This window comes from Aulonocara stuartgranti (genome assembly GCF_965226115.1).
Source record: "Aulonocara stuartgranti genome assembly, chromosome: 17".
In the NCBI taxonomy this organism is placed as follows: Eukaryota; Metazoa; Chordata; class Actinopteri; order Cichliformes; family Cichlidae; genus Aulonocara; species Aulonocara stuartgranti.
The window spans coordinates 23,050,595-23,063,293 of NC_138953.1; the positions used below are offsets into that span (position 1 = coordinate 23,050,595).

The 12,699-nt window shown below is 38.7% G+C and overlaps 1 protein-coding gene across 3 annotated transcripts in view; it reads left to right on the forward strand.

The window, feature by feature from the left end:
- Positions 1-3,830, forward strand: part of sfmbt2 (Scm like with four mbt domains 2) — a 65,441-nt gene extending 61,611 nt beyond the window's left edge. For all 3 annotated transcript variants that reach the window (XM_082511518.1, XM_082511520.1, XM_082511519.1), the window contains 3 exons: positions 960-1,244; positions 1,550-1,672; positions 2,927-3,830. In XM_082511518.1, coding sequence (XP_082367644.1) covers positions 960-1,244; positions 1,550-1,672; positions 2,927-3,067 — 549 coding nt within the window. In that variant the 3' untranslated portion in view covers positions 3,068-3,830. The remainder of the gene's footprint in view (positions 1-959; positions 1,245-1,549; positions 1,673-2,926) is intronic.
- The last annotated feature ends 8,869 nt before the right edge of the window (positions 3,831-12,699 follow it).

The following is a 12,699-nucleotide window of genomic DNA, read 5'->3' on the forward strand; positions in this document are numbered from 1 at the left end:
CTGTTTTATGTACTTGTGTCTATAGGAAAGCATGATAACCCAAACCCTAAATTTACCAAGTTACCTTCCTCATTACATTAAAAAAAAACACACATTCATGTGGCCTCAACAAGGATGGCGGTTGCTGGGAGGGAGGGAATCGTTAGGCTGAAAGTATAGTTTATGCGTGAGGTGGTTCAGCAACATTGTGGAGTTTTACTGGCCGGACTGGTTGGAAGATTGTTTCAGTCCTAAAGAGAAACACAAAGTGATTGAATAGATAACCCGCTCATGTTAATGATCGTTTCTGTGCTCTGGCATCTGTGAGGAGTGGCTTCTTTTCTCTGTGTTATATCACTGCAGACTGACATGTAACCAATTACATGTCACCAGATTAGCAGATCTATCAAATCATTTATACTATTAACTAATTTTTTGCATGAAAAGCTGTTTTTATCTCAGTCAGCTACAGTCGTAATATTTAATAGATATTTCTGTCTACATTTAAATTGACGTAGCAGCTTCTGGTTAACATAAAAGCCTCTGCTTTGTCTGTGTAAACAAGAAACTTTTGGCTAATGTCATTAAAAGAAACTTCAGATTTCAGTCCAGCTCAAATGTTTCCTCTACTGTTACACCAGTGCGTTTCAGCCTTTTCTAACAACATTTTACCAAAATGATCCCAACAAAATGCTGTGAGAACATTTAGGAGGCATAAACATTCAAGTTCGGCTTTTGTAAGCAGCTTTTGTGCTGATGTTCAAATTAAAAATTTCTGTATTTACTGTTTATCCACAGCTTTTTTACAATTCTTTTGCTTTTAATTATTCCACAACTCTCATTTGACTGGTAAATTGAATAAATTGCTAAACTTGGTGAATAAACATTGAGACAAACATTTCTGCATGATATGCATGATTTCTGGGACAACTGTGAACAACTGAGCGCCTCTCTAACTCCCTTCTTTCTCCCCTCTCCAGGACAGTGATGAGGGAGAGGAGGACGAAGAGAGGGCGTTGCAGTCGGGCAGCGAGGGCACCAGCTCGGAACCTCGCGAGGACCACACAGACACCTCATCGGTGGAGGTGACCAGCAGCCGTCCTCGCCGGGCCACGGCGCTGCGCAGAGCCGTCAGCGCGGGAAACCCGGCACTCGGCCCGGCACTCAGCCCGGAGGCTCCCGCAGGTCGCAGGAGGTCAACTCGCTCGCTGTCTGCGTACAACCAGAACAGCAAGTACCAGCCCGCCAAAGGACAAGACATGCAGGTAAAGCAGAGAGGCTACAAAACAGGTTCCCCATACTCTTTATGACAAGCAAGTTTACTGATATTAATGCATCATATTTTTGGTACACTTAATTATATGTAAAAGTAATAGTGTCGAGAGGAGAGTAAAACAGCTCCATCACGAGCTTCTACACCAGAAAAAATCAACGATGGGGGGATTTATCACATCAGGATTTTGCATCATGATTTATCCTATCCACACTGAAATAGTTGAGTGATTAACAGAACCCAGAGCAGTGTGTGCTACCCTCTAGTTCACAGTGTGCCTTTTATGTGCAACTTCAGGTGGAGGAGGAGGACGGTCAGCTGGTTTTGGACAGAAACCCTCTGGAGTGGAGCGTAGATGAAGTCGTCCAGTTCATTAACTCTACCGACTGCGCATCTCTGGCTGGCATTTTCCAGGAGCAGGTAAACAAAAAACAAAAACACAATTACTGTTAGGTATACATGTCAATAAAAGTGTTGCTTGTTTGATAAATAGGGGCTGAAGGTGCAGAATAAAGTAACTAAATTTCAGGGGTTGAGCAAAAATGTAGCATTAGAGAAATCATAGATATTTTTAGACAGAGCCCCTGTTTTCAACTGTCTGTGTACAAACTCTTCTATAAATTGTTTTAATATATTTTTCTTGATGGCCCAGTGTTTGGTTAGATACAGTGTTTGCCTCACTGATTGGTTTAGGTGGCAACAATGTGGTTTTTTTTATTAGTTTATTTTAGAGTGATTAACTCGACTGACTTCAGCTTGTGTGTCTCTCCTTGGACTGTGTGTGTAGAAGGAGGGGAGGGGCTGTCTTTACACACAGAGTAGATAAACACACACAGAGAAACACCTCAGTGTAACCAAGACAGTAAAAGCCAGCAGAGACTCTCACATATTACACTGAACACAGACGTGATAAATAACATGTGTGGATATTATATTTTTAACCCCTTATTTGTTTCTGTGAGGTGCAGTGGGTACCAGCTTTTCTCAGGCAGATATTTATCCAGCTACAAATGACATCTTCTTCGAGCGGTCGATTATTTTCTGCTTTTTTGGGGGAAAAAAATTGTTTACTTCATATTACTGCACATTTTAATTGGTTTAGAAAATAAAGAATAAAAAGAGAATTAATAATACAAAAATGTGTGAAATCAAGATTTAAGCCTTTTAAAAAACCATTAGTAACATTTCTTGTTTTGTTACTTAGAGACTTTTTGTAAGGTTATTATAGTAATTTAAACATGTTTTAGTTAACTCAAATGGAAATAAAACCTAGCCTAAATAGTCTAAAGTGAAATGAGATTGTGTACTTACAAACAGAATGAGTTTTGTTTAGTCTGGTGATTTGGTCACATTTGTCAAGAAAACCAGCCAATGAAGGCTTTGCTCAGTGTGTTGAGATTAGAATGGCAATGTTATTAAATGTGTCGAGTGCTTTCATTATCATATTTTATTAGAGCTTTGTTTTGAACTTTTCAACTTAGAATCTGACAAATACTTTATATAAATACACTAAAAATAAAAAAAACTCATCCTTAGACTGTTTGAAACTAAACTGAAGCTCTAATTTTGTATAAAAACGCCCTCTGCAAGCAGCTTTTTTTGAGGTGAAGTACATTACAGGAGTTTAAGCTGAAAGCTTCAAACCCTGAATATTTCTGTTTAACTTGTGTGCAGGACATCGATGGTCAGGCCCTGCTGCTGCTGACTCTGCCCACAGTCCAGGAGTGTATGGACTTGAAGCTCGGGCCTGCCATCAAGCTGTGTCACCAGATCGAGCGTGTCAAAGTTGCCTTCTACAAACAGTACGCCAACTGATGGAGGAGCAGCGACAGGAGCAAGCCTGGAAATGTTGGATTACGTGGATTTCCAAATTATTTTGGCAGTCGGTTACTTTGGATAAGCACACACCGAGGGACAGCAGGAGGATGTTTCCAGATGAGAAGCTGAAGGATTAATTTCTGGGATACTATCTGTGTGAAAATGATATGCAGTACCCACGAAAAACAAAAAAACTTCCTTACTGTCGACTCCGGCAGAACCGAACACACTGAGCTGATCTGTGTGCTCTACTGATCTGTGAAGAAGCTGAGGACTTGTTTTTTTTTCTCTTACTTTTCATTTCCATTTGATTTGTCATAGAGGAGCATCATAGCAATTAAGCTTTAAAAATTATAATCATGAAGAGTTTTCCCTTTTTTTCTGTGTGGCATAATCGGTTCAGAAAATATAATCGGAAAGTATTTAACAAACCAAGAATTAATATATTTGGAATATTTATTGTTACCCTTATTTATAAGGAGTGATTATCCATTTGGATTTTTAAGGAAAAAAATTGGAGATGTATATCACAATGTACGTATTAGCTAATCTTTATTGAAAACGGGAAACTATGGTATGAATTTATTCAGTTCAAATAAGCATCCCATGTGTTTGAGAGAAGAACACACTGGAATAGTCTTACTCTCTTCTCATTGTTACAGTCACATGAATCAATCATGGAAGCTATTTTGTGTCCATCTATGCAATTCTGTTGCAGATATTTTTGATAAGTAAGAAAATAAATTTCTATTGATTTTTATCTGTTTTTCTTGTGCTTCGCTTTTCAGTTCAAACACTAATAAACATAAACTGAAGGTTCCTGACAGCATGGCATATTCACCTGGTATAAATGTATTTCACTCCACTTTTGCTTTTAGAACTTAATTGTATTTTTTATGGAACAAATTCACAGAGGTGCTGGAAATTTTCCTCAGAGATTTTGGTCCATGTTGATATGATAGCATCACCCAGCTGCTGCACATCCATGATGGGACTCTCCTGACCCACCAAATCCCTAAGGAGCTCTATTCGAGATCTGATGACTGTGGAGGCCATTAGAGCAGAGGTCTCAAAGCTTTTTTGCGCCACGGACCGGTTTATGTCCGACAATATTTTCCTGGACCGGCCTTTAAGGTGTCGCGGATAAATACAGCAAAATAAAACCAGTGCCGGTACCTAAAAAAAGAAGATTTATTCATAACACACGGGAAAAGACCCAGGAAAACAAAGTTAACGATAAAAACGATTAAAAAAAATACGTCTAAAAAACGATAAAAACCATAAATTTCACACCTGAGCGTCAGCTCTCGTGGCCCAGTACCAAACGACTCACGGACCGATACCGGTCCGTGGCCCGGGGGTTGGGTACCGCTGCATTAGAGTACAGTGGACTCACTGTCATGTTCAGGAGAACAGTTTAAGATGATTTGAGCTTTGTGACATGGTGCACGAGTACACTGTGGTAATAAACAAATAGACAGTCAAATTCTGAACCTGCCTGAATGTAGCAGCAGAAATCAGAAGTCGCTATTGGATGGTCTTGTTTTTGTGAGTGTGTGTGAACATTTTAGGCTGAGCAGCACTTGGTGTGTCTTCTGCTGCAACGTTCATTGTGTTGTGCATTTAGAGATACTCTTCTGCATACTTTGGTTGTAAAAAAGTGGTTATTTGCAGTCTGACATCAACAAGGCATTTTTACCCAGAGAACTGCAGCTCACTGGAAGGGTTAGTATATAAACTGTTACAATAAAAAAATAGAAAGCCAAAGTTTAAAATAGTGCAGTGAGCATATATTCATATAACCCCTGGGAGCAAGAAACTCGGGTGGCACAGTCATGTGTGGGGCACTTGTTGCGGAGCAGTCTACCAACTGAAAGGTCAGTGGTTCAATCCCTGACTCCTCTAACCTGTAGCATTATGAGGGGCAGCCAGTGAGAAGAAAGTCAGTTTAATGGATGCAGAGTAGAAATGAAATACATCTCCTCCCTCTGCTTTTTCTGGAATCACACATCCTGGACTCCTCGTCTCATATTATACTGATGTGTGGTACAACTACATCATATACATAGTTTTGTTTATAGCTGTGTTTCATGATCTCAGGTGAAACGGTTGTCATGGCATTTTTATATTCAGGGCTATTTTTAAAGCCTGGTGCAACATGACACAATAAATATTTTTATCACACACCCACAAACAATGATGAACAACCAGTTGTTTTACACACTGAGTGCAAAACTTTTTTCTGAAGGACACACCTGGGCATCCTTGGTTATAGCTCCTCCATGCTGTCCTCAACAAACTGAGACGTCCTCCAGCATGGTGCACTGAGATTGATTTCCATGTTATAGACCGAAGGACAAATGAGACGAGGAGGCACAAATCACAGAAATGAGAAAAGCCTCCTGTCTCAGAGGATAACGTAAGGTGCTACAACAAAGCCCTGTATAATATAAATGAGGACTATTTTGAATTTTGAATAAATAAAGCGACGCAAAAGTGACTCTAGTAGAGTCCAAGAATAGAAACTATGGAGATGGAAATAAACACAATAGCCTCTTTAAAAAAACACACACAAAAAAAAAAGAAGAAGTAGTTTTCACACATGATAGTTTACATGTAAAATGTTTGTTACTACAAGGTGCTGTCTGAGTGGAGTACAGGAGGCAGGACACATGGTTGGTTATCCACTTCCCACATGGGCACAGTTGGACTTTATACAGATTTTGCACTAGGCAGCTGGGAGGTTGAAGACCGCCTATATCCAAACCACACTCGGCTCAGCTGCTTAGAAACAATTTCCAGATTGTAACTCAAGGTCACTTGCTAGTTTTATGAGAAGCCTCTTTAAAGATGACTTAAACTATCATGAATTTACAAAACATTTGTGTGCAGTATTTGTATTTGTAGTTATCAGCTCACAGCGTGTTAGCAAGACATTTCAAAGTCCAACCTTAATGTAATCAGTCATCATTCACTTTATCTAACTATTGGTGAGCAGTTTAACCAAGTTTAGCAACACATGAGCTCTTGGTTTCATTTTTTTATTGTTAGTTTTCACTAATACTCATTCATAGCCATTAAATATACATTTAAGTTAGAGCTTTTCATATATGAAGCTATCTGTAGCTGTTTTGTAGAAGGTGAAGGGTTAGCATATAGGCCCTGATGCATGGTGAGACATAGGAAGCCAGACGTCTCTGTGGTTAACAAAACACACATCAGCACTACTCCAGGTCACAGTTTAAAGAGGAACCGCACTCTGTCGTTGCTGCTTTGGGGAAACATTTAACGCTCTGCTGCTGGTTTTACTTTCATATAAAATTACAAATGAATTATTTGTCATGTTTCCACTGATAAGAATGAGTGAAGAAATTTTAATTAAACGCCACAGCAGTTAAGAAAATGTGAAACTAGTGCTTCCTAAGAGTGGTTGTATTAATGAGTAATTAATGAGGTTAATGGTGGAGTATATCACTAATTGACACGCCAGGATCCTTTTGCAGTTGCTTGACACAGTAAAAAGAAGAAGAAAAAGAGATATATTAAAATACTATTAAAGTAGAAATAACAATATTTTTAAAAACAACAACAGATTAGCTCAAAGTAATGTATAAATAGCTGGAAAGTAAAGTAGTAGCAATAGAAAAAGTTTGAAAATGCAAAACATAAGGTAAAAACGTAAAAATGTAAGCTAATATTAGTGGGAAGTATAAAACTTTAGCTAAATGTGAGGTGTATAAACAACTAAATCAGTGGGATGTACTGAAAAGTGGTGTGCACGTGGTTTAAAGTGTGAGCTAAAAGCAGTGGACAGTGATATCATGATCATGGGACTAAAGCTCCTCTGTGCAATTTTAAGCTACTTGTGTGTCAAAGGTTGGGGTTGTATTTAGTCAGATTTAGAGCGTTGTTCATGAAATAAAGCAAAAAGTAAAAGATGCATTGTGCAAACATGGTACCAATAGGAGATAAAAAAAAGAATAAAACAAAAACTAACATGAGGTTGGATATATTAGCCAAGTATAAGGGAGAAACAGGCTGATTGTGGAGGGAAAAAACTGTGGATAAATGGTTAAAACAACTGAAAGTAATGGATCAGTGATAAAGAAAATGAAAAATAATGTACATAGAAAAAAATAAAGCAGTAGTATTCAGACAAATAGGTTGCTGTGGATCTGGTTATTATAAAATAAAAACAATGAGAAAAAAGCAGAGACAGACACTAATGTACTTCACAAAACACAAATCAGTTACAAAGGAATTACTCAGGCAATAAAAAAACATTTTCAAAATTGAACAAAGGAAAATGCCACTAAGTTATTTAAAACTGAACAATGTAAAATAAAATAAAAAAAGGAGAAGAAGAAGAAGTAAAAACGGGCAATTTATCCCTTTTCTTTAAAACATAATGTGTTTTTATACAAAGTGTATCCATGCAAGCTCTCAGACAGCGATCACTTCATTACACACAATTACAATCCTTCATTCAAAACCCACTTCCAAATCTGTTCAGCAGGCCGACTGGTCAGGAACATCCAGCTAGTCCAGTTCTATGCTGTGTTTTATTATCACGAGGTCCTAAATGTTCAGGGAAAAGGTCTTGGTTCTTCCATAACAGTGATTATAAAGATTCCTCCCATATTAGCTTTTCTTTATCACCTCGTTGTTAAAACCACGGCTGGATTTAAACTGATGGCTCAGAGGTCTCTCCCTGTTAAAAGAATGATGCTTCTGTTGCCAAGTGCTTGCTCACAGGGGCTTGTTGAGTTTCTGTCTATACGGTCATGTCTTTATCTTAAAGCACAACGTGCATTAAGATTGTGATTTGTTTTAGCACTGGGAGACATATTAAGTGGTGGGTGTGGCAGTTCACCAATGGTGCTATAAGGTGTGACATCACACTGTTTTTGTGTCTTTTGTTTGGTAATCTGTTTAAATGTGACACCTGTACGCACCTGTACCTGTTCATCACTTTAAAATAAATTTACGTGTTTTTATTTCTGATCACCTGGACTTCATCAACTCAGAAGTGGTCTGGCAAAATTACTGCTTTGGTCAAGATATTTATTTCTGTCGTGGGATTGTTTTTAAATGACGATTTAATTTATTAATGGAAAAAAGTGATGTAAAACTACCTGGCCTTGCTTGAAAAAGTACTTAGTCTCTAAACTTAACAACTGGTTGTGCCACCCTGGACTTGAATCAGATTGAGATGCTGTGTCATGACCTTAAACTGGCCGTTCATGCTGAAAACCCTCCAATGTAGCTGAATTACAAGGGCCAAAATTTCTCGACACTGACGTGAAAGACTGTCGTCAATCATCACAAACACTTTATTGCAGCTCTTGGTGCCAAGGGTGGCACAACCAGTTTTTAGGTTTAGGGGGGACTGACTTTTTCGCACAGGGCCAGGTAGGTTGAGATGCTTTTCTTCGTTTAATAAATGAAATCGCAATTTAAAAACTGCAATTTGTATTTACTGAAACATTTAATTGTTGCAAATATGCAAAAATCTAAGAAATCAGGACAAGGGCAAACGCTTTGTCACAGAATAGTATTGACGGGTGTTGCCGCTATGACTCTTTTGGAAGCTTCAGCATTAGTGTTTTGGCATCACCATGGTGGTTTTTTAGAGCCAAAACTGACCATATTTGTGGTTAAGGATGTAGTTAGAGTTATTAGCTCATGCTATCAAGCTTGGCAAGCAAGTTACATCTATAAACTAACTGATAAACAGATACAGCCGGATTAAAATAGCGCAATTTGACCTGAATGAGTTGCACCACACGAGTTATTTAATTTCATTTGATCAAAAGGGGGTTCAGTTCATCGAAGGTAAGGACTAGCAGACACCCATCAGCTGGAGCTGCCTGTCTCAGGATGCCTGCCAATCAGTGCGCCCACACACTGTGTTCAGATTGATGAGTTATAAAAGATTACACGCCACTCTGAGATGTTATAAAGCAGGACGTTTATCGTGAGCCAGCCTTCAGTGGCCATTAGAGAAACTGCTGTTTTGTGCACTTTGTGCACCTGAAGCTTACACTTGTAAATTCTGAGATTCCTTGTGATGTTATGCTAAATAAGTGAAGATACGTTTAACTGAAATTCAGGGTACAGCCGCTCTCCTGCCTTTACTCTTAGCACAGACTTGGAGAGGTGACATGGAATGGATTGAACTTGGTCGCCACTCTGTCTCTCTCGCTGGGCATCGCTTCCTCTCACTCTCACTGAGTTGTTAGTTCACTACATTCATAATCATCCTTGCAGGTCTTGCATTACTGAAGCCTTACACTTCCATGCTTCACCACATTTCATCCATGTGTGTTCATGTGATTCGTCTGTGTGTGTGTGTGTGTGTGTGTGTGTGTGTGTGTGTGTGTGTGTGTGTGTGTGTGTGTGTGTGTGTGTGTGTGTGTGTGTGTGTGTTGTGGACGCAATAAGAAATGATAATAGAAAATGACCTGCTAGCTTCAGTTTATCAAACGAGTCACTATGTAAAACGACGGAGAGACGTTTTATTGGTAGAACAGTTCATGGTGGCGAAATAAAGGCAATTACCCTGTGCGTGGCGATGATGATGGCTGTTTCATGTAGCAACATCAGTGGAGGTAACGCTGTGTTAGTCATGCATGCAGCACATGACCTGATGGGCTGATTAGTTTACACCGCTCTCTGTCAAACAGAGAAATTCATAAAAGCAGTGATTCACATTCAGAGTGTATTCTGATGTGTCGTGCCTCGCTGCCTCTCTCTATGGCTGCAACTGAATTAATTTAATAGCTTTCTCTCTCTCCTCCTCCTCTCTCTCTCTCTCTCTCTCACACACACACACACACACACACACACACACACAGCGCTCACCCAACTCTGACACTTTGTATTGAGTCACTCTGAAAAAGCTGCTACCTTATATTCTGTTGCCTGGCAACCTCATATCAAACGTCCGCTTTGCATGGTTTTCCACCCCGTTGTGTATGAATACAAACTAAGTCATGACAGCAGAGGAGTAAACAGACATTTGAGTTAAAGGGAGGCCCTGAGTAAGAGCAGACACGGAGTTTATGTTTCACATTCAGCTGCTGTGGTTTTAATAGTTTCAGTTAGAGGTGGTGACACATGTAACGGTTTAACAGGGCTGACAGGAGATCAAATAATTGTCAGTCACGTTGCCTGACTAACTCATCAAAGCTCGTGTTAGTCTTTGATACGAGACAGTTTATCAATGAAACACAATTCAAAATATTTTCTTTTGTTCACGCAGGAAACTGCTCAGTTAGACAACTTAATATCAAGTGCTTCAAATATCTGAAAATGTATTTATATTTGGCAAAATTGCTAGTGCTAGCTGATAGTAATCTCAAAATGTCAACACAATTTTCCAGGTCTGCCACACTTTAAGACATGGTTATATATGTTATGTTAAATTCTAGCCATGTAGACATCATATATGTGAATTGAAGTTCATAAAAGCCTAAAAAAAAGTGCAAAAACTGCAGTTTTCCTACCAGCAGCTTGAGGTGGGCCATAAAAATGAGTATGCTGCTTTTGTGGCTCACAAAATCCTCGAGCCACCCATCATTTCTTTATATGTTGGCAGGAAAATGGAAAATAAGAGTGGCGAGTACATAAGACAAAAACAGTTCCTACAGTTATAATGAGCCAGAAAAATCAATATTATTTAGAATGACTTTTATTTTCCAACCAGGCTAAGCTCTGAAGTCTTTAAGTAGTCTTCAGGAATAGTTCTCCAGGCTTCTTCAAGCACATTTAGCTGAGGTCCGGGTCTGGGGAGGCCAATCCATGACTGATAGTTTCCATTGTGTGTTTTTCTATATGCTTTCACTACACTAGTGTAACTGTCCCTGAGACAGTTAAAATAAAGTTCTTTATTTGATATGTTTCTGTGACAGATTCATGTTTAATTTAGTTCATTTATTTGTTGGAAAGAATTACAAATTTATTGGATAAATGATAAAAGTGTAGCATTGATTAAAAAACGTCTAAAATATGTGGGCAGAAAATATGTGGTTTGTTAAAGATGTAAAGTGCTGTAAGTTTGTATTAGGTAGAGTTTGTAATGGTCACATGACCAGAGTTTGGCTGGGAGCACAGCCATGGCATTGTGAGTCAGAACTAGCATGGAGACAGAGCTACAGATGCAGCTACAGCCACAACATTAATGTTATTCTGCATGTGGTCCAAGAGGCGCACACATGTTCCACATTGGTAATAAGAGGACATTTTTAGTAATATCCATTATTATGCTTTTTTTCTGTTCTGCTTGCTCAAGACTGTTTACGGACACTAACATGAGAGAGACTTTGATAAGATCAAAGACATTTATGTTGTAAACTTTGTGTTTCTTCAGTTTTCATGGTGTCTGAAGACAATAAGAGAGAGAGAGAGAAAGAGAGAGACATCAGTATGATGCGTGGCCATTCTTTGTTGAACCCCTGTAGTTACAACTAGTGTGTTTGGTATCATTTTTAGGATGAAAAAATTAAGTAGTCATCAAATTGTTCATAATTTTATGAATTTTGAAAAGCACCACTGGCTAAAATGCAAGCCCATAACATGACACAGCTTCTGTCATGCTGTGCTTCACAGATACCAGAGTGTCACTGTTGTACCTCTGTTGAACTAAAAAGTTCACATTTGTATTCATCTTTCTACCTTAATTTTCAGTCTAGGTCTTGTATGATTTGGCATACCTCTGCCTATAATCCCATTCCCCTTCCTTAAGAATGGGCAGGGTACAAAGAAAAACACTGGAAGAACTTCAAAAAGCCAGAAGAACTTTGGCTTTTAAGTTACTTACATTTTTTCCAGTTAGTTTTTTTAATCTATTTTTGTTTTTTTGTTTATTTTTTAGCTGGTGTGACCATATTTGGATGGCATAATAGGTCGTCAGTTAATGTTGGCAAGCACCCTCTGTGTTTACTGACAGGTGCTGTCACAGGCACCACCAGCCTGGCTGTAACCAGCTGTTCTACTCTGACAGTAAAACTGCTGCTTAATTGCTTTTCATTTGAAAAGACTTCTATAAGGTTATGGCTGTCCTACAGAGCCTCTCGCTGGGTTGTGTTTCGGTTAGGTGAGGCAAACGTGACTCATGAGGAATGATAATTGGTTTAGGCCCGAGGAAGAACTGGGCCGGAGGCATCGTGTAGGTGACCTTTGTGCTGTTTTAGTGAAGTGAAGGAAGTATTCTGTTTTGTTACAGTTACTGTAAGTTGCTCCTGCAAAAGCAGAAGGAAGTCTTTTACCATTTTCACATATTTTCTGAAGGCTCTTCACGGGTGTCATTTTAAAATTAAAATTAAAGTAATTAATTATTGTTTTATTCCACAAATATGACACATCATAAGAAAGATTTTGGACCTCACTAATACCTAAACACTGGTTATGAACCTTCCACTAGGCGTCCACTCGTCTTTACCTCATAATCTGTGTCACTGATCCAGAGCTCTTTAGTGTTTATGCCTTATTAAACATTTTTAATATAAAACCTCAGTCAGTCTGGCTTGAAGTGCAGTTAATTAACTAAGAAACCATCCAAAAGTCTGTGCTCCAGTTTTAATGGCTGAAATTAAAGTCCCGAAGAAACTCCAGGCATCTGCTTTTTA